General features: G+C 44.9%; 1 protein-coding gene and 1 long non-coding RNA gene across 2 annotated transcripts; both read right to left on the reverse strand.

Annotated features, from left to right (window-relative positions):
- Positions 1-9505: 9505 nt before the first annotated feature.
- On the reverse strand, positions 9506-10403 carry LOC146753195 (myosin-binding protein C, fast-type-like). The gene is made up of 2 exons (XM_085530985.1): positions 10141-10403; positions 9506-9930 (listed from the first exon to the last, which is right to left on the reverse strand). Exons 1-2 carry the CDS (start codon positions 10217-10219, stop codon positions 9623-9625), a joined length of 387 nt encoding a protein of 128 aa, XP_085387111.1. The 5' UTR covers positions 10220-10403; the 3' UTR covers positions 9506-9622.
- Positions 10404-15077: 4674 nt separating this feature from the next.
- On the reverse strand, positions 15078-19140 carry LOC146753196 (uncharacterized). The gene is made up of 3 exons (XR_014940164.1): positions 18873-19140; positions 17403-17595; positions 15078-15351 (listed from the first exon to the last, which is right to left on the reverse strand). It is a non-coding gene; the product is annotated as an uncharacterized LOC146753196 (long non-coding RNA).
- Positions 19141-23235: the final 4095 nt, after the last annotated feature.

The raw sequence follows: 23235 nt of genomic DNA on the forward strand, positions 1-23235 counted from the left end.
CTACTTAGGACATATTCTTAGAGGCAGAAGGGACACTCGTGGCAGATCCAGCAATGCTCATCTTCTCACCAACGTGCATCCCCCTCTCACCCAGCAACAACAAAACACAGTGCATGAAGCTGGCTTCACTTAGGTTAACAATATGGAACATCCCTCAGGGCTTTGTGCCACAGAGCAGTAGCAGGGCTGGACTACAGCTTGAGGAAGCAGTGGAAGCCTTTCCCTGTATGGTTACAGTGTCCCTGCACGCACCCCATAGCCAGAGCGTTGCAAGCTGAGCTGTCTTGCTGTTTCTTGTACTCATCCCAATCTCTGCGAATGAAAACTCAGAATTCAGTCAAGGCGTTGATTGAGCACGAGCGTGCCTTTATTCAATAGGAAAAAGGAGGGGGTGTGAGGTCTGGAGGAAAGATGGGACTCATTCTCTGTTGTCTGACGAGAGTGTCTCAGAAGTCGTGCTGTTGCCCGGAGCCTGGGACTCCTGGCCTGATTCTACCTCCCCCTCCAAGATGTTTGGCTTCTCCTCTGTAATGCTGACCTGAGCCTGCATGGTTGTGCTGCTGTCGGGGCACTCGTGCTGTGCTTGGGCTGGGCTGTCCTCGAAAGGCACTCGGTTCAGGCTGGTGCCTGAGGAGTCTGGCAGGCTCAGGTCAGCAGCTTCAACAGGTATGGGATGAACGAGAGCTTCAACGATGATGGCATTCTTCTCTTTATAACTGATGTTATACGGAAGGCTTTCATCTGAACTGCAGCATCCTGTGCTTAGTAACAGTTCTTCATTGATGGAATCACAGGATGCTGCATCGTAACATGCCTGGCGTCTTGGAGATATACAAGGGCTCGGGTCACCTAGGAAGGAGTAGACGCACAGCAGTTAGTGTCAAAGTTTCACAAGATGAATCATGAAACAGGTTCTTGACATTTGGCTATGCAGTGATGGTGGGCAGAAGCAAATAGGCTTCTAGCAACAGTGTCACTGTCTTGAAAGTGATCCTCGTGCAGGTCCAGCTCTTGTGTTGACAAGAGACTCATTTGGGAAAGACAGGAGTCAACTGAAGATGTCAGGCACAGGCTTGAATGCCAGAAGGATGTACAAGCCCACTGAAAGCATGAATTCTACCTGTGTTGCTGACAAGCAGTGATTTGAAAGCTGGATTTGCATGCTTACCTGCCAGGACCAAGACTTCAGCTTCAGAGGGCTCCCTGGCACTGCTCTGCAGTTGGCATTTGGCCACAGGGGATGGTTTGCCCAGGCAGAAGCAGGAACGCCAACTGCAAGCTGCTGACTCTGCCCTCTTACTGGGAGAACTCATTCTGCAGAGAAAACAGAGCATGCTGTCAGTCGTGGTGCAGGGTGAGGGAAGAGCTGCACCGAACCCTTGCCAATAGTTGCCTGTTCCTGGCAATGCCTGGTTTCTGCTGAAACACAGCTTAGAAAAGCGCTCTGTTTCAAACAGCAGAGGATGCTTCCATTCCTACAGCTCAGCCCTCAAGTCCTGTTGGCTAAATACCTCTCAACGATGTCAAGCAGGGACATGGATCCCGAGAATGTTGGAGGCTCAGGCTGCTTCGCTCTCCTGGGGCAGGCCTTCAACAGGGAACGAAGGCAGGAGATGAACTTGCCCCGTTTCTTTGGCTCTGCGCAACAAAACAAAAAAACAAGTTCATTTCAGCCCTGGCTCGGTTGGACGAGGCCGAGTGCAACACATTCAACAGAACACGTAACAACAGAAAGCATGTTCCCAACAAAGACACGCAAGAACGGATTTTCCCCATCCCTGGAGGTGCCCAAGGAGCTTAATGCAGTTCTCTTTCTAAGCTTGCTCAACTCGGGCATTAATGAACCCCCTGAAAGCCACGTTCAGACCCCATTTTACTAACCCGCATTGTCAAATGTAAAATACGCACCTGGCTTTGGCAATGAATGTAGGATGGACTCGGGCAGTTTTCCCCTGATGAGTTCCACGCACTCACCAGGGAAAAAACCAACCTGTAATAAGAACTAAAAGACAGGTGGGCATTAGCCCAAGCCCAGAGCCAAAGGGAAGGTCCTCTGACACCGACACAGGGCAACTGTTTGCATCCAGCAGCCATCCTGTGCAGGCAGAGCAGCTCCAACCGGAGATTCCCGACTCTACTGAAGCTGTGCTCTCTAGTCAAAAATGTGTGCCTACCTCAAAGCCACGCTTGCCTCTCCAAAAGGGGCTCATCTCCTTTGGTGGCATATCAACAATGCACACGATGTCTCCAACCTGCAAAAGATTGAAACATCAATCCCAGCTTCAGCACAGCTAAAACAAAAGCCTTCTTCTACGACACAAAATATGAGAGTATTCCCGAGGCGTTCACACTCTATACTAATTCTGTGCACAACAACAAGGAACGCCTGGAACTGCTTACCTCCAGAGAGAGCTCATCCGGCCCCTGGGCGACGTGGCTCCTAATAACATGGGCTGCCGCAATCGCTGGTACGTTTAAAGATGACATAGCACGCACCAGCTGCGGCTCCCGCATGTTATCAGCCTGCAAAACAGAGCACAGGCCGTGGTCAGGGCACTGAGGACAAACCAGGAGGATTTCAAGGTGAGGAGCACATCTGCAAAGAAAGCTGCAGCAAATGCGCTCCGTCCTTATCAGGAGCACTTCAGAAGGAGCTGCACGTCTCATCACAGTTATTTCCCTTTCTGGCGTGCATTGCCAGGCCATGCAAAGATGCGTCTCTCTCTACCCAGACTAATCAGCAATGGCACTGGCACAGACAGGTGGCCAGGCCCTTTTTGGCCCATTCTTTCCTGCAGGAGAGTACACCTGCAGCTCCTTCTAATGGCTCAACACAGGGAAAAAAGACCGGCCAGAGCTTCATACTGTACCTCCGTCGCTGCCAACTCAGGCTCACGGCTGATCCCACTGCACGCAGCACCCATCACAGCAAGTGTGAACAGCTGGAACAGAGCAGAAACACACTTCTGTTTTCTCTATTCACACAGCACAGTATGGACAGACTTCTTCAGAGCTACCCGCGCATACCCTGCGGCAAAACCATGCGGGGGGACAAAACATGGCACGTACCTGGCAGTGAGATCACCTCAAGCTATCTGCAGCAGTTCCTTGTCGCTTTGCTCGGATGAAATGAGAGCAAAAGCTGCACCGAGGCAGTGGGCGGAGGGTGAGGAGAGGAGAGAGAAAGAGCAGGTCAGTGAGCAGGGCTAAGACAGTCATGGAATAACACATACAGCACAACTGTCCCACCCACTTGCTGCAAGACATGCTGAGTCTCAGGCTACGTGATGCCTGTCCGCCCAGCAACTTTACAATGCTTCCACTACTGAGCAAAGACAATGGAAGAAGCACGGGACAGGTGCCAACTTTACTGATACCCCCTTTGGAACGTGTGTACCAGGGGAAAATTACGTCTGATGGTCAAGAGTAAGCAATACGGTGCTGTGAGCTCAAACAGCCAGCAGTTCTCAACACCTCACTGCCCACCCATCCATCCCACGTCAGCTCAGCTTACCTACAAGCTGCTGCACACGACGGTGAGAAGAAAAAGCACTAAAGATACTAACTAAAGCCACTAACTAAAGGCACTAACTAACTAACGGCACTAACTAACTAAAGGCACTAACTAACTAACGGAACTAACTAACTAACGGCACTAACTAACAGTCACTAACTAACAACAGTAACTAACTAACAACGCAAAAGTAACAACACTAACTAACTAACAAAACTAACTAACTAACAAAACTAACTAACTAACTGCACAAAAGGCACAAGACCAACAAGACAACCAACCACTCCGACCACTAGCTCACCCACAAAGGAACACAGAACGCACCGCTCCTCCCCTCATTCCAGCCGCTTATGACATCACCAACGGCCAACAGCCTGGTCCACCATGACCCCCCACAAGGCGGGGAGCCAAGACCACGTGGTCACATCTGATTCCAACACGGCACCACAACATTCCAGGACTCAGTGTGGGCTTGGAATTCTATCCTGGTGTGGCAGCGCAATGGGAGGTGTTAGGGCACAGCTGAAGAGCTGACAGACAACGGACGTTTCCAAAGGAGGGTGCCAGATTAACTCTCAGCATTCTCTTGCGGGGCTCTTAGGAATGCTTCAAACCCATTTTCACTGCCTAGCTCATTTCTAGAAAGTCCAGTTGAGAAATGCTCACTTTGTCTGGGGAACGCCTCTATGCATCATGAATGAAAAATAAAATAAAATGGGCACGCAACCCTATGAAACTTACCTCTCTGCTCTTGCTGTCAGCCAGACACCTCAGATGAGCATGACGTGTCCCTGCTCCTGAATGAAGATTCACCCAAGTCTGTGTTCCTCTCTGCTCCATCTCTGGCTCTAAAAGAAACACAGACAGAGATGATTACAAGATCCTTTGTGCAGACGAAAGACAAGGGTGCACACGAATTCTGTTTAGCAAGAAATACTACATTCCCAATGGTAGTACTTGAGTCCTCCTTTGGGGCTGGAGCTCAACAGGTCAATACATCAGAAATAACACAAAGTGCATCTGGAAGACGTGTCTCAAAGCCCAGAAAATCCAACACGGGAGGGGGCTGGACAGTGGACCACAAGTGTCCATTTCCATTGCAGCTCCCTGTAGAGAACAGCACCAATCAGCAGGCGTGAATCAATTCATTCACAAGCTGCACAATGACTCTGTTCTTTACATGATAAAGAAACACACGGAGATTCCTGACCAAAAAGTTGGGAGTTAATAACGACCAAAGAGGTTCCTGTTCCTACGCCTCATCCTCTCACCCCAACTCCTGGGTGATGCCCACAGGCTTCAAGTCAGCTCTCAAATCCATTGAACTCCAGTCACAGAACTCCATCAAGAAGGATGTCACACATGTGACACTTACATACATTTTGCAACAGTGACGCCAGCAGGAGCAGAGAGGTGACTGTCCCCCTGTACTCAGCACTGGTGAGGCCACAACTCTAATTCTGTGTCCAGTTTGTGGCCCCTCACTGAGAAAAAGAAACTGAGGCATTGGAACGTGTTCAAAGAAGGGCAACAAAGCTGGTGAGGGGTCTGGAGCACAATGGGGCCATATGAGGAGAGGCTGCAGGAGATGGGAATGTCCAGCCTGGAGAAGAGGTGGCTCAGGGGAAACCTCATTGCTCTCTATAACTTCCTGAAGGGAGGTTGCAGTGAGCTGGGGGTCGGCCTCTTCTCTCGTGTCATTACTGATAGAACTAGAGGGAATGTTTTCAAGCTGCGGCAGGAGAGGTTCAGGCTGGACATTAGGAAATATTACTTCTCAGAAAGGGTGGCCAGGCACTGGAATGGACTGCCCAGGGAGGTGGTGGAGTCACCCACCCTGGGGGAGTTCAAGGAACGTCTGCAGAAATCCCTGCTGAAATCCTGACCTCTGCCACAGGTGGCTGAGTGACACAAAAGCTGTGTCCTTGGTTCCCGGCCTTACCTTCACATGCTGTTCATCTTGCTCTGCAGCTCCTGTTCTGAATAGTCTTCTTATATTCCCATGTGATGTACCCTGAAATACATCATTTAGTGAGTCTGAACAAAACATAAGACATTAATTGGAACTGTGAAGAAATGTTTTTTGCACTTTACTTGGAGGATGTTACATGCTATACCTTCTTTTCTCAATTGTAACACATGATTTTTTATAAAAAGAAACATAGCAAGTCAGCTCTTCAGTGTGCATATTGATGAAACTTGGTGAAATACAACTTTAGAAAAAGGTAATTTGAAAATTTAAATATTCTTATCAGAATCTCTGCTATTAGTTACCGTTCCAATGTTCTGATTTGATGATGATTCTCTCAGAGCTGTTTTGTCACTCGCCACCTCAAATGCACTTCAAGTGCTTTAGGAGCATCACTGGAATTTTGAATAAACTCGATATATTTTAGGAAAGCTGCTACAGATGCACGACTGCAGTACTTTGGAAAAATATAATCTTGATTGAACGCTGAACAGTGTTATTTAATTATAATCCAGGTAATTAAATTAATTAAACCAAGGGAATCACCTCCCAGTCAGTCAGCTCCCAGCACGGAAATCGCTTCCCTGCCAAGCAGATGCAACCAACACAAGCTGCTACATCACTCTAGGGCCCCACTGAGTCTTCCCCAGGGGTCTCCAAAGGCTTCCCTGTTGACTTCTGGGAATCTGGAAACACTTACATGGAAACCAGTGCCCCCTAATGTGCCCCAGAGGTTTCTCAGGGCCCTGCAATTAGCTCTACAGACATCCAGACATGCCCCAGAGCAAGTATGTGTGCTGTAGGGAGCCCAAGAGACATTCCAGAGTATGCTAGTACTCCTCAGTGCGCTCAAGGGTTCTTCACCTGTCTCTAAATATGCCATACTTGACTTTGTTTTCTCTTCTGGAGCTTAGTTCTCAGCTTTGCTTTCTCATGCCATTTATCATTCAGTTTAGAGATTATTTTAACTAAAATATTTTAATCCACCATATTTTCTGAAAACTAAGAATTGATCCCGCTCAAGGAAACAGAAGAGAAAAACATCACCCACAGGCTGCAGATATTTACCTCGACTTCTCTACATGCCTTCCCCAGTGTGCTTTTCAACTCACCTTGCACAGTGACCCTGGCTTTTGTTTCAGAGTCCTCTGTCTCACAGGTGTACTCCCCGCTGTCCTTGGCAGTAGAGTCATGGATGATCAGAATGGCCCCAGTTCCCTCCTGCTGCAAGTCGTACTTCTGGCTTTTTCTGATTGCTTTGCCATCCTTGTACCACCTGATGTTCACATCTGGTTTCGACAGCTCACGGCTCAGGCTGATGTCCTGCCCTGCTGCTGCTGTCTTATCCTCCAGCTGTTTTGTTACCTCAGTAGGTTTTTCTGAAAGAAAACATGCTTTTTGAGTAACATACACTTAGGGTAGGATGCCTCTCTCAAAATACACGCATCTACATGCTGGAGATAAGTTAGAGAGGCACTTGCAACAGAGGCCATCCTACAGCCAGCAGTAATCTGTAAAGTACAGACAATAGAATTCCAGGCACCATTAATTCTCTCTTAAATCTACCCCATTGAGGATGATGAACCATGTCTGAAAACTGCCTCTTCCTTCTCTCCACTCATCACACTGGGAGCCTCAGATGATGCTCTCAGATGCACATGTTCTAGATAGGAATTTGTTGTACAGCTAGATGATGTGAAGGCCATCCCTTCAGCTTATACTTAGAGGATATTTGCTCCCACAGTTCCCTCAACAGATCATTCCTGATTTACTGTTAATGGAACAAGCTGTAGTGAGATGCTCATTGCCAACACTACCCCAGTGCTTTGGGTAGTTCTCACATTTGTGTCAAATGGTTCCTCCTTTTACTTATTTTTAAGAGAAATTCTCAGTGCTTCAAGGTTCAAGTAGAAGGTTGCTATTCACTTTAACCATATTATGAGTTAGCTCTCATGACAATCTTATCAGAAGACAGTTGAAGGAATCAGACCCCAGAATCTCTCCCATCTCATTACCTTTCACAGACAGAGAGGCTTTGGAGGTTAGACCACGGGCAATAAAAACGACTTCCCCAGAGTCAGTAGGAGTCACACTTTTGATAAGGAGAGTCTCTTACCAACCCACGTTAGAAGCTTTAAATCGCCCACCACTTTCCACTCTGCTTCCATTCAGTGTCCACTTGAACTCATCAATGCTTTCATGGGACAGAATGCATTCAAAAGTGCCATCTTCTACCTCCTGGATTTCATTGTTTTTCAGCCGTTTGCTAATGCTAATATTCAGCTCTGGAAGATAAGAGATAGGTTAGTATGAGGTTTAGATGGAGAAAAGGCATTCGTGACCAATGTGAGTAGCAGTACTGGTGTTTGAACTCAGGATTTGCAGATCATGGCTGCGTTCCTCACTGATGTATTCTCTAAGACATTCTCCTCTCAGAATTACCAGAAAGCTATAAAAAAAAAAGAGACATGAATCTCTTGTCTTTGCTCTGGAAGAACTACAAGGAGAGCAGCTCAGTCCATGGAGCACAATGAAGATTCAATGAGCTACAGAGGGAAAAACCTAACAGAGAGGACAACTCTAGGATGCTGCGTGAGAAAAAGGGTTTTGCCTACGACAAGACATTAAATGTTTCTATTAGCTAATTTGTTACCATCCTACCCCTACTGGTGTTCAAACCATTTCTCCATTTTAGGGATGTTTAGAAAGGAAACATTTCCAGGACATTCTTGACGTGTTTTGTGATTTTCATGGCAAAAGGAGATACATTTACTTCAAAAGCAATGGGAATTTTCCAGACATCACTGCGCTAAATTGCAGAAATACAGTTCTATTGTAGAAACTATTAAGGCTCGTGGGGGAATAGGTGTAAGACATAGTGACCACACTGAATGTGCTTTTAGCACTCCTTCACTTTCCACAGTACTTACCCTGAACGCCGACATTTGACTTGGCAACATCAGTGCCAATATCACAGGTATATAAACCTGCATCTGACTTCTCGAGGTCATGGAGAAGGAGACATAGGGTCTTCCCAGACTGTAGCAGCTCAAACTTGTTGCCAGAAGTGAGCACAACACCGTCCTTTTTCCACACTGGTTTGACCTTCTCTTTAGAGACTTCGCATTCCAATTTAATCACACCCCACTCCTCAACAAAAGCATCATTCAAACACTTCATGAAGACAGCAGGCTTCTCTGCAATTAAACAGGCAAAACAGAACAACGTGATACAGAAGTTGAGACATTTCCAGTTGTGTTCAGATTTTTAAAGAGGTATCAATAAATCTTTACCATTACTGACGACACCAATATAGAACCTAAAGTGGTTTCATGTCTGTTGACTCAATACGCTTTATGGAATTCTCAAGTATTCAGTAGGAGAATACAGGGAACAGGAGGGACAGCCTGCATTGCCGTGGGTGGGACTGATATCATATGAAAAAATTGGGATGTAGCTCTTCTAAAGCTGGAGAGCTGGCATTGCCCTCACGTGGAGCAGAGCTCATACAGCAGGCCACAGTATTAAGAGGATAAGCTGCTGAACACTTTTGATTTTCCTCTTTATTGACTCCTTTTATCTATCTTCTATTTCACACATCAGAGGTTTACACTGGGGAAAAAAGATCCACCAAATGCAAAAGAAAGGAGAAAGAGGAAATCCTTCAAACTCTGAGCGCGTAGAGTAAAAGAGCTTAATTACTGGGGAGAGCAGATTAGAATCACAGTATCCTTAGAATTGGAAGAGACCCTTAAAGGCCATCTAGCCCAGCTCCCCTGCAATAAACAGGGACATTCACAGCTAGATCGGGTTGCTCACAGCCTGGTCATTAGTCAATCCAGAGGCAAAACACACACTGAATGATCTCTCCCTGCAGTCATAAATCCTTGGAGACAACAGCATTGACACTGCATGGCACTGAAGCAGTAAAAAAATTTGCTCCTGTAACTCTCCTTGTGTTAAGTAAAATGATGATAAAAAGCAATTGAATGCTTTGGCAGGTCACCAAAACCATCCTCCTTCGTTGATATCTGCTGCAATGGAACCTTCCACTGGAAGAAAGCCCCTGATGACTTGTCACCCCAGAGAGGTGAGCTTTAGAAGCAGGATTGCTGCACAATGGAATGAACTGGAGCTCCTTAGCATCTCTTACATCCAGGAGGGCTGTGAACAGACCCACCTCTCACCTTCAGGCGCGCGCTTTCTGACACCTTGTCTGACTTCACTGTCACTGGGCCAGCATCCTCAGGCTTAACCTGCTTCATTGTCAGTGTGCAGCAGTTGCCAACGTTCTTGATGTCATTGTAATTGTTGGTGTAAAGGAGGTTGCCATTCAGAAACCATTCCACATCCTCGTCATCATGGGACAGCTCGCAGGAGAAGACAGCAGAGCTCTCTTCTTCAATTTCCACATCCTGCAGGTGCTTCCTTACTTCTACATCGTGGGCTGTAGGGAAACAAGGTGAACTGTTACCACTGTTACTATAAAGCATACTGGGATGTGGTAGAATGGCTGGACTAGATAATCTTTGTGTAATCTTCTCAGTGAAGTTTATACATTTGCAAAGTTAGCAGGAGAGAACGGCAGAAATCAACCTCAAGAAGAGAAATCTGAGGTGAAATAGGACATGGAAGAGGCCACCCTCCATGCTCATACCTTCAGCTGTCAGCGTGGCCTCAGTCTCTGCAATTCCCGCCTTGCACTTGTACACACCAGCATCATTGGGCTTCAGCATCAGAATCTGGAGCTCTGCTGAATGCTTATCCCTCTTGATCTTGTACTTCTCAGAGGGCTCGATGGGTGTGTGGCCCTTGAACCATTTCACAAGCTTTGGAGAAGGCCTGAAGTCACAGGACAGGATGACAGAATGACATTCCAAAGCTGTCTTGTCCTCCAACTTCCTGGTGATTTGTATATGGTAATCTGAAAAGCAGGGGTGGATGAGGACAATTGGAAGAAGAGGAAAGTCTCTTGCATCTATTCCATTCCAATTAATTTCATGTTCACAATGGTTCTTTGAACAACTCTAAAGATAAAACAAATGATTGTCTATAGGGAAGGCCATTGATTACATTTCTATAAAGTAATACTGTATAGTATCTACCAAATGCAAGCTCCAGCTCTTGCTCTGTGCTTATTAAATTGCTCCCAGTTGAGGCTTTTATTCAAATAAGAGTGACTTGAAAATATAATAAGTACTTTAGGATGTGAATGGAGACTCTTACACTGGGGACAACAGGAGATAAAAAGCCTGCAAATTTCTTTCAGATAAAATCAATGACAAACTGCATCAAATTTAGGTGCTACCAAACTTAAACTTGTCTACTTCAGAAATACAATTAATTTCACCTGATTTGACTTCTTTGGTATAGCCAAGGACAAAACCTCAGCTCTGTAGATCTGAATAGTAAGCACATCACAACTATTCATACAGATCTTTTACTGAGACGCAGCTGTCTCATTTAGTGTCCAATGACTTTGAACTGGAAATGGAGCAGAACCTCCAGACACACACACAATATTTCAAAGACCCCAGTGAAGGAAGACTGTACATTAATTAATTCTCCATCTTCATGATGTAAACCAAGCCAGGATATGTTACCTCTGACGAGCAGATTGGCTGTGGATTTTGATTTGCCAATTGAGAACTGAATGGTGCCTGTCATATCAGTGGTGGTTTTCAGTATGGTCAGCCGGTGGATGGTGCCTTCTTGCTGCATAATCAAGTTTCTGCCAGCCTGTAAGACTTCCCCACGTAGATACTACTTGGGAGGTTTTACAGAAGGAATGGATATCTCGCATTCAAATTTGGCTTCTTCAGGCTCAGTCACATCCTCATCACACAGCTCCTTTACTAGATTAATGGATTGCTCTTTAAGAAAGATGGAACAAGAGAAAGCAGAGATTTAGAAGGAATGTAAAAAACCCTTACATTATCACCCTACTTACTCATGTCAGCATTACTGCACATGAACACTACACCTATCAGCTCAAAATGCCTTAAAACATCATTAAAAAATAATAGAAAGAAAGGAATGTTGTTAAGAAGTCAGACAATAAGACTGACAACCTGAAGAGAGCCCAGATCTTTTGATTCTTACTCCAACATCCAAATCAAACCATGACCTTCCCATCCCGATATCAAACTCCTCGCATTACAAAATGGAAAAGAGGTTCAATGAAACACGGACATTGATAATTACTTTGGTTAAATACAGCAACTTAGCTCTGAACAAGTTTTCTCCTAGTAAAGGTCTCTGTAGCTCAAACGTAATGACTCTACTTAAGAGAAATTCATTTTCCAGAATGTTCTTGCCCTTATAATTGTAACAGTGGCAAAGCTGGGGACTGAACTCTTGAGTAGTGTGCTAACTCAAATGTCTCCCTTTTCTTTATCGCACTTAACATCATATATATACCCTAACATTGTATATATTAAAAAAAGAACCCTGTGCTCTTTTACAACAGACAGAAAAAATGAAGAAAAAGTCAAGCTATGTTTTTTATCCTTCAACGTTCAAACACAAATCTCAAGTCTAGAGGTAGAAAATCAACCTCCTAAGAAAATAATCTGTTTTACTTAGCAAAAGTAAATCCCAAAAGACAAGCTGGATATTTTGTGGGCAGAAAGGTAGGTAGGTAGGAGTTTTTATTTCTGTGAAAGGTCCTGGTGGTGTTTAACTTCCTTGACATTCAAGCAAAGGATGTTAGCTGGTTTATAATATAAGATAATTTAAGCAAAATCGTCATCAGAAACATAATTACCTTTAACTGTAAGATGGGCACGAGATTCTGCCTTTTCTGCTACAGATTTGATTTCTGCTGCATCCTTGACTTGGACACGTATGTAAGTCGGAGAGCAGGTCTTTCCTGAAGCAGAGAACCACAGAGTCACTAAGGCTGGAAAAGACCACTAAGCTCATCTAGTCCAACGGCCAACTCATCCCTACCAAACTGTGCTCTTGAGAGCAAACCCACAACTACACTTGGCTTCCTTGAGCAAACAGCTCTGAGGCACATGGCCAGGCTGAGCATCATCCATCTGGTTTCACAGCATCACTGCCTGTTCTCTCATGTCAATGAAACCACCCATTCCACCCCAACCACATCCCACCAAAGCTGCTTAGTGCTCCCAAAGCGAATGCTCACCAGTTGATTCCAACTTGAAGGTCATCTTCTGGCCAGCAGCCTCGCAGATGTATTCTCCAGCATCTTTCTTCTCCAGCTGCTCCACAACCAGATGCCGTGTTTTGCCCACAGATTCCATTCTGAACTTTCTGGAGGAGGCAAGCAGTCTTCCATCCTTGGATCATTTTACTTAGATTGGATTCTGTGCTACTTCACAGCTGAGGGAGGCACTTGCTGCCAGGGCAGCACTCAGCTCTTTCTGCACCTTCTCCTGGTTTATAAACACAGGTTTTGGCTCTGAGGGAAGAAAAGAAAAAGTATTGACTGAGGGACTGAAATGAGATCATCTTGCAGGTTTGTATGTACAGGTTGGAACAGGTTTAGGTTACCACTTGTGCCCAAACTAATAGCCTTCACTAGAGAATATCAGCTCTTCTGTTGAAACAAAGTGTCAAATCTAGGCAAGAAAGAACCCAGGAACTGAAGGAACCAAGAGGGTCCTTGAACACCAGTCCCATGGTTGCAAGTCACTATGCAAACATATTGAACCCAAAAGAACATCTGTCCTGCAGGCAACCAAAACCTGAGTTCCTTTTACTTAAGACCCACTGTGAAACATCAAAACATATAAACATGTGATAGTCAAATCACTGGCTGCCTTTTCATGACCCAGAACAGTACTCCTGGCTTCCTGAACAGACTCCTCATGGCCTCTACCATTGCCACAACTGTGACTGTCAAAGGCACAAAGGAAATATGCTCACCAACGCAGTCCTTTGTTCTTTGTGTGTGATTTCCAGATATCTATTTTACTTTGAGCTCTGGGAATAGTCAGCTCTACCAGGTCTCTTACTGGGAGTAGCAGACTCACCTATCCAGATGCAGCCTCCAACATAAAGGCATAGTAAAAAGGCAGTGTACTACTAGGAGAAGTTCCTGCTTCTCCTGCCATGAAAGGCTGCACGTACAACATGCACTCCAGCCTCACTGCACATACTTAGCTTAGTCAAATGTTTCGGTGAACAGGAATTACAGTTTGGGATCTCAGGCACAGGAGAGATTTGAATAATATCTTGAATATTGCTTCCATTGTACATATATCAGTAATTATTATTCTACAGACAGACTGAAACAGCACTTTGTGCGAGACTAAAACCAAATACTTTCTACAAACCCAGGCAATCAAGTATAGGGAAAAATCCTCAGCACAGACTACTGCAACTGGATCACTGTATAATAGAAACTAGATTTTACTTTACTGTTCTCTGCTGAATTTCAGACAACACCTGTCTTACCTGTGACATGAATCTTGAAGGTGAGTTTCTGGCCAGAAGCCTCGCAGCTGTACTCCCCTGCATCTTTCTTCTCTACCTGGCTCAGCACCAGCCGACGCTGTTTGCCCTCTGACTCCACCTTGAACATCTTGCTCCAGGTGATCAGTTTCCCCTCCTTGTACCACTTCACCTCCGTCTTCTTCTGGGCCACCTCGCAGCTCAGCTTGGCATTTTGAGTCAGTACAGCCTTCCCCTCCTCTTGTACCTTGTCCTTGTTTGTAAACACGTCTTCTTTCTCTGCAGGGACATCACAACAGCCACACCATTTTGCTGTAGTCTGCTGCAGAGCTTACTCCAGTTCCCCATTTTCACTATACTTGCCCTTCACAGGGAGCATCGTGATGCCTCATTATGACAGGAAAACACTTTTCCCTCTATTTTGCCTTGGGAAATGATAGGCATATCATTTCATATCATTTCATATCATATCATATATCATATCATATCACATCATATCACAAAGCTAAACATTTTGCAGTCTGATAGCAGATTTGGACATGAGATTTAGAACATCTGCATGCACTGCTGAACCTCCTCCCTTCTCTTTTTTTCTTCTCGTGTCTCTCTACATTTCCAGTAAATCAGAAGGGAACGGCCCTCTAGAACAGGTTGCCCAAGGAGACTGTGGATGCTCCATCCCTGCAGGCATTCAAGGCCAGGCTGGATGTGGTTCTGGGCAGCCTGGGCTGCTGCTTGGCAACCCTGCACATAGGAAGAAGGGGGCTGGAACTGGATGAGCACCGTGGGCCTTTGCAACCCAGGCCATTTATGAGTCTGATTATTGGCATTTTCCACCTAATTGTGTCACTCAAATTTTGTAACCAGATCTCTTCAAACACCTCCCCTTTTCTCACTCCTTGCATGCCTGGTGTGCTCTTGCACTGTAACCCTGCAGACACCAGCTGACTACAAGAGCTGCACAAGTTACCCTCCTTGCCTATTGTTTGTTGCAGTAATTCATTCCTGGATGGAAAAGCACATGTAGAAAAGTGTTGCTATGACACTAGATGACAAAGAAAGTCCTATAGCCAAAATGTTTTGCACCAGAGAGGCTGTCAGTTGATCCTCCAAATGCAAGACACACAAAATGAACTGTTCCTTTCTCACTGGGATTCCAAACATTTTCTCACCTCTGACTTTCACTTGGAATGTTGCTTTGTCATCTTTTGTTTCACAGCTGTAGCTCCCTCGGTCTTTCAGGGTCACATTTTTGACCATGAGCTTGCGGTGCGTCCCCTGGGAGATGATGGTTGTCTTCTGGTCCTGCTTCACCTCTGTTTGATCTTTCTCCATACGACAGCTCCGCTTGCAGCTGACACCTCACACACCAGCTCCAGGTCTTCAGAAGGACTGACTGATATTTCTGGAGTTGTTTTGGGCTTGTTGACAAAATTAATGGCTTCATCTGAAGAAAAAAAGAGAAAGTGGTTTACATCCTGACTCAGGCTTATTCAGCACAGCATGAAGATACAGTTAGAACTGACTGTAATGTCTCTGCTCATTACATTTGGGTGATCAAGTTTCACCTCTGGTGGTACTCACATACAAACGTCTGCTTGATTCTCCTGTGTAAGGAAAGAGTAAGTTCTATGCAGACAGTTGTTATTTCTTTTAATCAATTCTGTATTCTGCACATGTTCTTCTGAAGCTAAAATGAAGGCAGATAAGTAACGTGTTTGCAATGCATGAACAAACCTATTCAACACTTTGTCTCTAAGCTAACAAGCAGAGTTTGATGAGCACATAAGTATTTCATGCCCTTCATTTCATCCAGACACAACCGGCCTGAGGAGTAAGCTGATGGCTGTCAGCTACAGGCAGACCTAGCTTAGCATTGCATTTCTTACAGCAACAACTGTTGCTTTCAGTCACTGAATATACCAAGGCCAATTGCTATGCCAGGAACATTTATGGCATCAGTGAACAAGTAATGCATTAAAAATTGTAATAGACAGGAGCCATCTATTCTTTTAAAACTAGGTGACCAAAGAAGAACAGTCCCTCTAGAGTCAAGCTGTTAAGAACTAATAGCATCAATCAATATCACATAGATAGATTACTTCCCTGCCCTAAGACCATCTTGTGACCATTTGGTGCTCCTAATTTAGCCCTCTTAACGGCTTTTTTGTCTGAGCCATGTGACATTTTGTGATAGGAGTTACTGCTAGTGTTCCCTTCACCCTACACCAAAGTAGGAGGTATCCATTCTCAGGGAATCATGCAGGCTTCCTCTGTATTTGATGCTCAGAGACAGCCCCAGAACTTTTTAAATCTTAGCTTAGCTCTCATCCAATAATGTTCATCAAACAGTGCAACTTGTCCTTTGGGGATGCCTTTGTTCTGCATCAACCAGTTCCAACGGAGTCTTCATGGCTTGTTTTAGAACAGTTTTTCAACAGATAAAGCCAGGGTCTTTGAATTACAAAGTGAAATTGCAGAATGCATGATTCTCAACCAAACAGAACGGGAGGTGGGATGCAGGGTGAATACCTGAGCCAACACCACCTGCAAGCAACCCTTCAATATCTTAGGAATCTCTAGCCATCCCAAATCCAGTGTTGTGCTTGATCTATCATCTCTGCTGAGTTTTTAGCTAGCTGATGGTGAGCATCATGATGGTGATGGGTGAGCAGTCGGACTAGAGGGTCTTAATCAACCTTAAGGATCCTGTGATCAGAGGAACGTGAATGTGCTGTTAAAGATCACAAGAGCTGCACTGCAGCATGAGCATACACAGCGAAAGGTTTTCAGTAGAGCTTCAGTTCATAAATGAGGACTGGGTTATGGAAAATAGGCTCAAGAAATAAACCAGAAAACAGATCTTAACGCCAGGTTCTGTGAATGCAGCCAGCTGAATTTCACAGATATTGAATTTCAATGACAATTTCTTGTGTTATTTTACCCACCAGCTCCACCCTGAACAGGAACATGTCAGTGACAAGCATTACTCCTCCAGGCTTGACCTGACAGTGCTTTACTTGCACTATGAGCTAATGGCTGTGCTTACAGCACCTCAGGGAGACACCTCAAAGATCACAATATCCTTCGGGTACAGCAGGAGACACTCAACTCTCCAAATGTGGAGTTTAATTTGTCAAAAGAGGAGACAGGATTCCCATGCTAAGAACTTAGGACCATTTCAGTCATAGGTTTAAAGATGATGTAAGTGCTGAGGCAATAGATGAACTAGAAGAATGAAGCCCAGATGTCAGGGCTCAAGTCGTGACTCCAGCCCCAGCTGCAGCTAAGGCTGTCTTGAATTCATCACAACACAGTTACATTATTTGCTCATACTGTGGATTTGCATAGGAACAACAGGAAGGTCAGAATTGCTTCAATAGAGCTATGCAATCTTTGTCCTAAATACTGGAAACCCACAGGGTTGGACAAATCAAATGAATTAAGTCTGAAGTGCTTTACATGGATTGTGATCCCATGTTTGCCTCACAAACTTACCTGAGACTTTCCAATCAAAAATCAGAGTGTCATCTCCAGTTTTGCAGATGTATGTTTCCTCATCTTCTTTCGTTACAGGTGAAGCCAGAAGATTATGCAGTTTCCCTTTATCTTCCATTGTGAACTTGTTACTAGTCATGATTTCTTTGCCATTTTTGTACCACTTCACCAGGACATTGCAAACAAATTGAGCCTAAAAGATGGAGATATCATTCAGGACCGAAAAGAAAAAAAGAATTCCTTTATGGAAATTAATTGGAGCTCAAAAGTTAGATGATGAAACTGGCCCCTATTAACACACACTGGAATAATTGACTTCAAAGATTCAAAATCTCACCACTGTCTTAGCCAAAAGTTTAAGCCTAAGGCCACGGTCCTATTTTACTGCGGGTAATGGAGTTTGTTTTCCAACTTGTTGTTAACATATCATTTCAAAACAGCGCACACAGCTGAGTTGGGTCTGTTGAGACAGCGCAGTCAGAGCTGCTAAAATCAAGTCCGGATTTTGCATGCATTTGTTCTGCAGTTCCAAGAACACGCATGTATAATACAAATTCAACAACATTCTACAGAACGCCTGTCTTTTAGGAGCTCGAGAGCCAGCTGATGGACACTGGGATCACTGAGATCCTGTCAATACATTTAGCTCCATCCTATCATACAGTCAAATTTCATTCATTTTTTCAGGAACTGTCTCTTATCATTGTAGTCCCCTCACCACTGCTGGATGTGAGCCCAGCCACACAAAAGCAGCTGCTGGTTTTCACTGCAGATACTGCAGTAAGGAGGAACAGCCTCCGGACTGGACCAGCTGAGCGTGGCCCTACCAGGATTTGCTCCAAAGGTCTTATTACCAGTAGTGCTTCCTGATGAAATACATGGGGGTCCTCCTTTGATTCCAACCCCAACCCACCCCACCATGCCCCCTGATAACATCCATCAGGGCCACATCTCCACAGTTCCTGAACACCTCCAGGGATCCCACCACCTCCCTGAGCAGCCTGTGCCGGTTAATTCTGGGGGCAGACCTGCCAGTATGAAATATTATGCTAACATGACAAAGAGAGAGAAGAAAAGCAAAATTAAGACTAGATGACAAGCCTTGGCAGGAAGTTCTGCTCTCCATCAATTTAGTCCCTGTGACTCTTCACAGGTCTCTTCTACATTTTGGATCACTGCAACAAAAAGAGCTGTTGACATCATCTCTCATGGCCACCCTGAGAGAAGAGCAGGAAGGCTGGGATGCTCTTTTTCCTATCTTTCCCTTGACTTCCTCTATATCTTAGGGACGAATCACAGGACAGAACACAGAAATCAAATGGCTCTACAAAGCAGATTGGCCAGTTCAAGTCAAAACAGCCACTGAAAACACCCCAGATGCTGTCTGACAACAGCTGGACTGTCGGGGAGTCAGGTGAATGCAGTCTGCTGGCCCTGGGCAGGAAGAGGACAGCCCAGACTGTCACATACCTTTCACTGAAAGCTGATAGAGCATTTTATCCCCCTCACAGATGCACTGACAACTTCCAGCATCATCCATTGAGACGCTGTGAATTTTCAGGGTGTGTTTCTTCCCCACAATGTGCAGTTCCTATTTTTCACTGGCCTTGAGCTCCTTCCCATCCTTCATCCACTCCACAGTAGTGCCTGTGTCTGAAAGCTCAGCCTGCAGTTTGGCTTCCTCACGCAGCCGAGCGGAGATCTTTTCTACATCTTTGCTCTTATTGGTAAATCTCACTGCAGCACCTGTCAGGAGCAAAGGCCTCATTATTTCAATTTAGATCAGGCTAACATGGTCAATGTTTCCTGCAACATCTCTGAAAAAGTATCACCTTCTGTTCCTGCACTCATCATTGTGTCAGTGCTGAGCAATTCAAGATATTTCATTTGGTCTTCTTGCCAGATTTACTAAGTAAAAATCAACCAAACATCTCCTTCTACTGATTAAGAATGCTCTAAACATGCTTCTGCAGAGGTTTCCACCCAATGACAAACAGGTCCTCCCATCATGAATCTTTGTTCTATTTTGTCATGCTAAGCTGATTGATAGAGATATTATTGGAATGATTGCTCCCCTACTTCTAAACTATTCCAGTGCAATCAGAAAGGCTGTCTGAACCTGGAGCTGAAAGTACTGCTCTATGGTGATGCAGTGGTAAACCTGCTGACTGAATGCACTGGCCAGTAGCTGTGAACTGCAGACATTCATCAGCTGGCATGAAGCAATCTGGTTCAGATACCAAGCAGCTGGGTAGACTGGCTTACCCTACACTCAGTGCTATCATGTTTAGGTCATTACCAGGACTCACATCAGTCCATTGGATGCAATTTCAGGTATTTGGTACAGGCAGTGAATGCCTGCAGCCCCAGTTCTAATCATCAGATCACAGCAACTATGCCTTGACTGGAAGAGGAAAGGAGAAGGATCAAAGCAAACACCGCTCACTCTCATCTTACTGCTGACATCAACATTTTCGGCAACAAATTTCACTTCTGCTCCACCATCATTCTTGGTGATGTTCTTTATGATTAGGCTGTGAGTAGTTTGGGTTCTCTTGATGATACAGGTCTCGCTTTCCTGTAAGACTTTACCACTGAGGTACCAAGTGCTGCAACACATTGTTGTAAGATCAGTAGTAAACATGGCATCCCCTCCAGGTACAGCTTCACCAGTTGTTAGGGGGGATTTCACAACCAGGACTGGTCCTGAGGAAGAACATGGAATGCTCTTTAGATGCAAGTCTGGTATCTCATTTAGAGATGGAAGATTAAATCATGGGTACATTTCTACTTCTCCCTTTGCATGAGTGCTAGAAGAAGCACTTCTGTGCTTAAGATCTGTTACAGAAAGTTCTGCCTCTTGCACATGTGAGATATCAAAAGATAAGGATATTCATGTCTCTGTCACAGAAATAGAACTTGTATCACTTTAGTGGTAGCTGGAGGTTGATAGGAGATAGGAGAACTAGGAATAAAGGAAAGCCTTTGGTGTGTTAATGCACTGCTATCCTTAAAGTCAAATGAAACATCTCTAGGGAACCAACACAGCTGCTCAGCACACACTGACCCATTTCCATGGGGGTTTTTGTGCTTACCAAGGCGCACGCTTCCTGGGAATTCCAGATACAGGCTCTATCCATGTGCATTGACTGCAGACACTCGGAACTGATCATCAGCCTCTTCAGACAGATTGCTCACCGTGAACTCTGGGACGGGGACATGAGACTCGTGGCACCTCACCCACGTGAAGCCAGTTAGTTTATTGCCTTCCACAATGTAGCCATCGATTGGAATGGGGCGGTGCATCTTCGGAGGGGACCATGCCAGCGTCACTGAGGTTTCTGTTTTATTTTTCACCACGGGGTCAGCTGGGGGCTGGGTGGGAGGTTTTCTGGGAGCTGAACAGAAAGAAATACAGAAATATTAGCATAAGGTCATGTAGGCTGGAAAAGACCATCAAGACCAGCAGACTCAACTTTCAGCATGACCTACTGAGTCCCACCATTAACTACTGTGCTACCTGAGGACATACATGACAAGCTTATTCCTGCAGGTATTTGCATAGTGAATATATTCACCCTCTGGTTGCTTTGGAACATTTTAGAGGTTAAAATCCCATCAGACTTTTTCACTGTGTGCAGCCACTGATACAGGCAGGAGGCTGGGAGTTACCTGATGGGCTCTAGTTACAGACTACTGACACACTAAAGGATTGATTTCATTTCATTTTGGCCATCAAAAAGTTTGGAGTCTGGTTTAAGTCATCCATCTAGACTCCAATTATAATCATATGGAGAACAGCGCATTTAGGAGAACTCATCTCATCTTAATAAACCTGAATGAAATCACAGAATCATAGGATCACGGGAGGGCTTGGGTTGGAAGAAACCTTCAAGATCATCCAGTTCTAAACACCCTGCCATGGGCTGGCTGCCCACTAACCAGCTCAGGCTGCCCATCACCCATCCAACCTCGCCTTCAACACCAAGGACAGGCACCCACAGCTTCTCTGGGCAGCCTGAAATGGAAGCAATGAGCCACATGTTGAAGATACTCAAACATTCATGACTGTAGAGAGAGCCAAATACTCCATACATATTGCCTGCCTGGTCAATGGTATTAAAATGCCAACAACAGACTCATCCAGCTCATTGAAAATGGTGTGAACAAGGCGTACAGGATTCTTCCAGCAGCGAGTTAGATCTGTAAAGTGTAAAAATAGGAAATCTCAATGCAATGCAATTTTCCCTCATAACATAAATAGACACATAACTGTTTTGGGGTGCACTGTTACCAGCCTGTCAGTTGCTGTTGGTCAGTGCTAGATGCCAAAGGTCCCACTAACATAGCATGAAGCTGAAAGCTAGACGCTGGAATCAGATCTCCTGACCTTACCATCAGAAATCGAGATGTCATATTTTGCTCAGAGGTGCCTGCTTGTAGGAGGGACAGCTTCCGAGCTTTTTCTGCTCCAGGAACCAGCTCCAGCTTCAGGATTTAAACAGCAGTCAGAAATTAAACTGAGCTTTGTCACCTCCATCAAATAGAAGGAGTGGTTGGGTGGTACAGCTTTCCAAATAACTTAGAAACTGTCACAACAATCAGATGCCTACCTTTTCTTTTTGAACTTGTTAATACATAGAGCTTAATAGCATCAGAATGCCCCAAGCACTTCAGATAACACGACAGCTGTAAACCCTTCTTTAAGGATTCCTTTGTTTAACCACTGAGTAACTGTAATTCAGTGGTGCTGGTGGGAGAAGGGAAGTCCTAATCTTCCCAGATGGTGAATAGAGCTGATGTTCACATGCAGACTGGTGCTGCAGCACAGCCAGAAACCACTCATTTGGGAAACACAGCACCAAGAAAATAATGGGAATAGCTTCATAAAATCAGGCAGCTTCACCCAAATTTCATGTCAGGTCCATTATTCTTCCTATTTTCAGGAAGAAAGGTTTTCCCTTTTTCTTGTAGTTTTATTTTCTTTTCCTTTCATGCAAGCAGCTTTGTAGCTTAAAAAATTGTTTTCTAATCACCTCCTGGTGTGGACAAATCACACAGGTTTGACTCCATGTTTTACATAGTTAGCATTTTATATTTGTTCCAGTATGGAACTGTACAGCCATAGAATGGCCTGGGTTGAAAAGGATCTCAAAGATCATCCAGTTCCAACCCCCTGCTATGTGCAGGGTCGCCAACCACCAGACCAGGCTGCCCAGAGCCACAATCCAGCCTTTCCTCATAGGAGAGCTGCTCCAACCCTCTGATCATCACAGTGGCCCCTCCTCTGGACCCACCCCAACAGCACCACAACCTTATTGTCCACAGAAAGCATATAACCCTCATTCAATTGCCCTTCCACTCAGCTTAGAGCACTACTAAAACCAGCATCTTCACCTTAGCTCATCACAATGCTGCAGTTCCTTTTACAAGGATTTCACTGGCAAAAATTAAATCAAAGCCATCACAAGGGATTTAGCACAGTTACGTGTTACTGGCTACGAGAGCTGTCAGCACAGTCACCTGTCAGGCTTTGCTGCTGTTCTCTTTATGTAGAGGCACAACAAGGTTCAGACACCTCACAGTGCAATTCTCACTTGGACTGTAAAGAAAAAGGAGGCTTGAAAAGCAGCGTGTGGAAAACAAAGAAACAATAATTAGAACAACAGTGGGGCCATGGCACTTGTAGGAATTGTTCTGCCTTTAACAGCAGAGCTTTTCAAGAAGTATGAGGGCATTGCAAACCAGACCAGTTTGGACAGATTAACAACTGCAAGTAGTGGGTTCCAAAATTCCAGACATGAAATCAAAGATAGAAAAACTCTTCACATTT

Source organism: Coturnix japonica, unplaced genomic scaffold (assembly GCF_054131305.1).
Source record: "Coturnix japonica strain WE unplaced genomic scaffold, WE-NBRP24 Scf039, whole genome shotgun sequence".
Taxonomy (NCBI): Eukaryota; Metazoa; Chordata; class Aves; order Galliformes; family Phasianidae; genus Coturnix; species Coturnix japonica.

Excerpts from the sequence above, each read along its gene's own strand:
- LOC146753195 (XM_085530985.1), bottom strand. The coding sequence starts at position 10,219 with ATGCTGAAGCCCAATGATGCTGGTGTGTACAAGTGCAAGGCGGGAATT. Across the intron at positions 9,931-10,140 it reads GGCCACGCTGACAGCTGAAG|CCCACGATGTAGAAGTAAGG; the intron begins GTATGAGCATGG and ends GTTTCCCTACAG.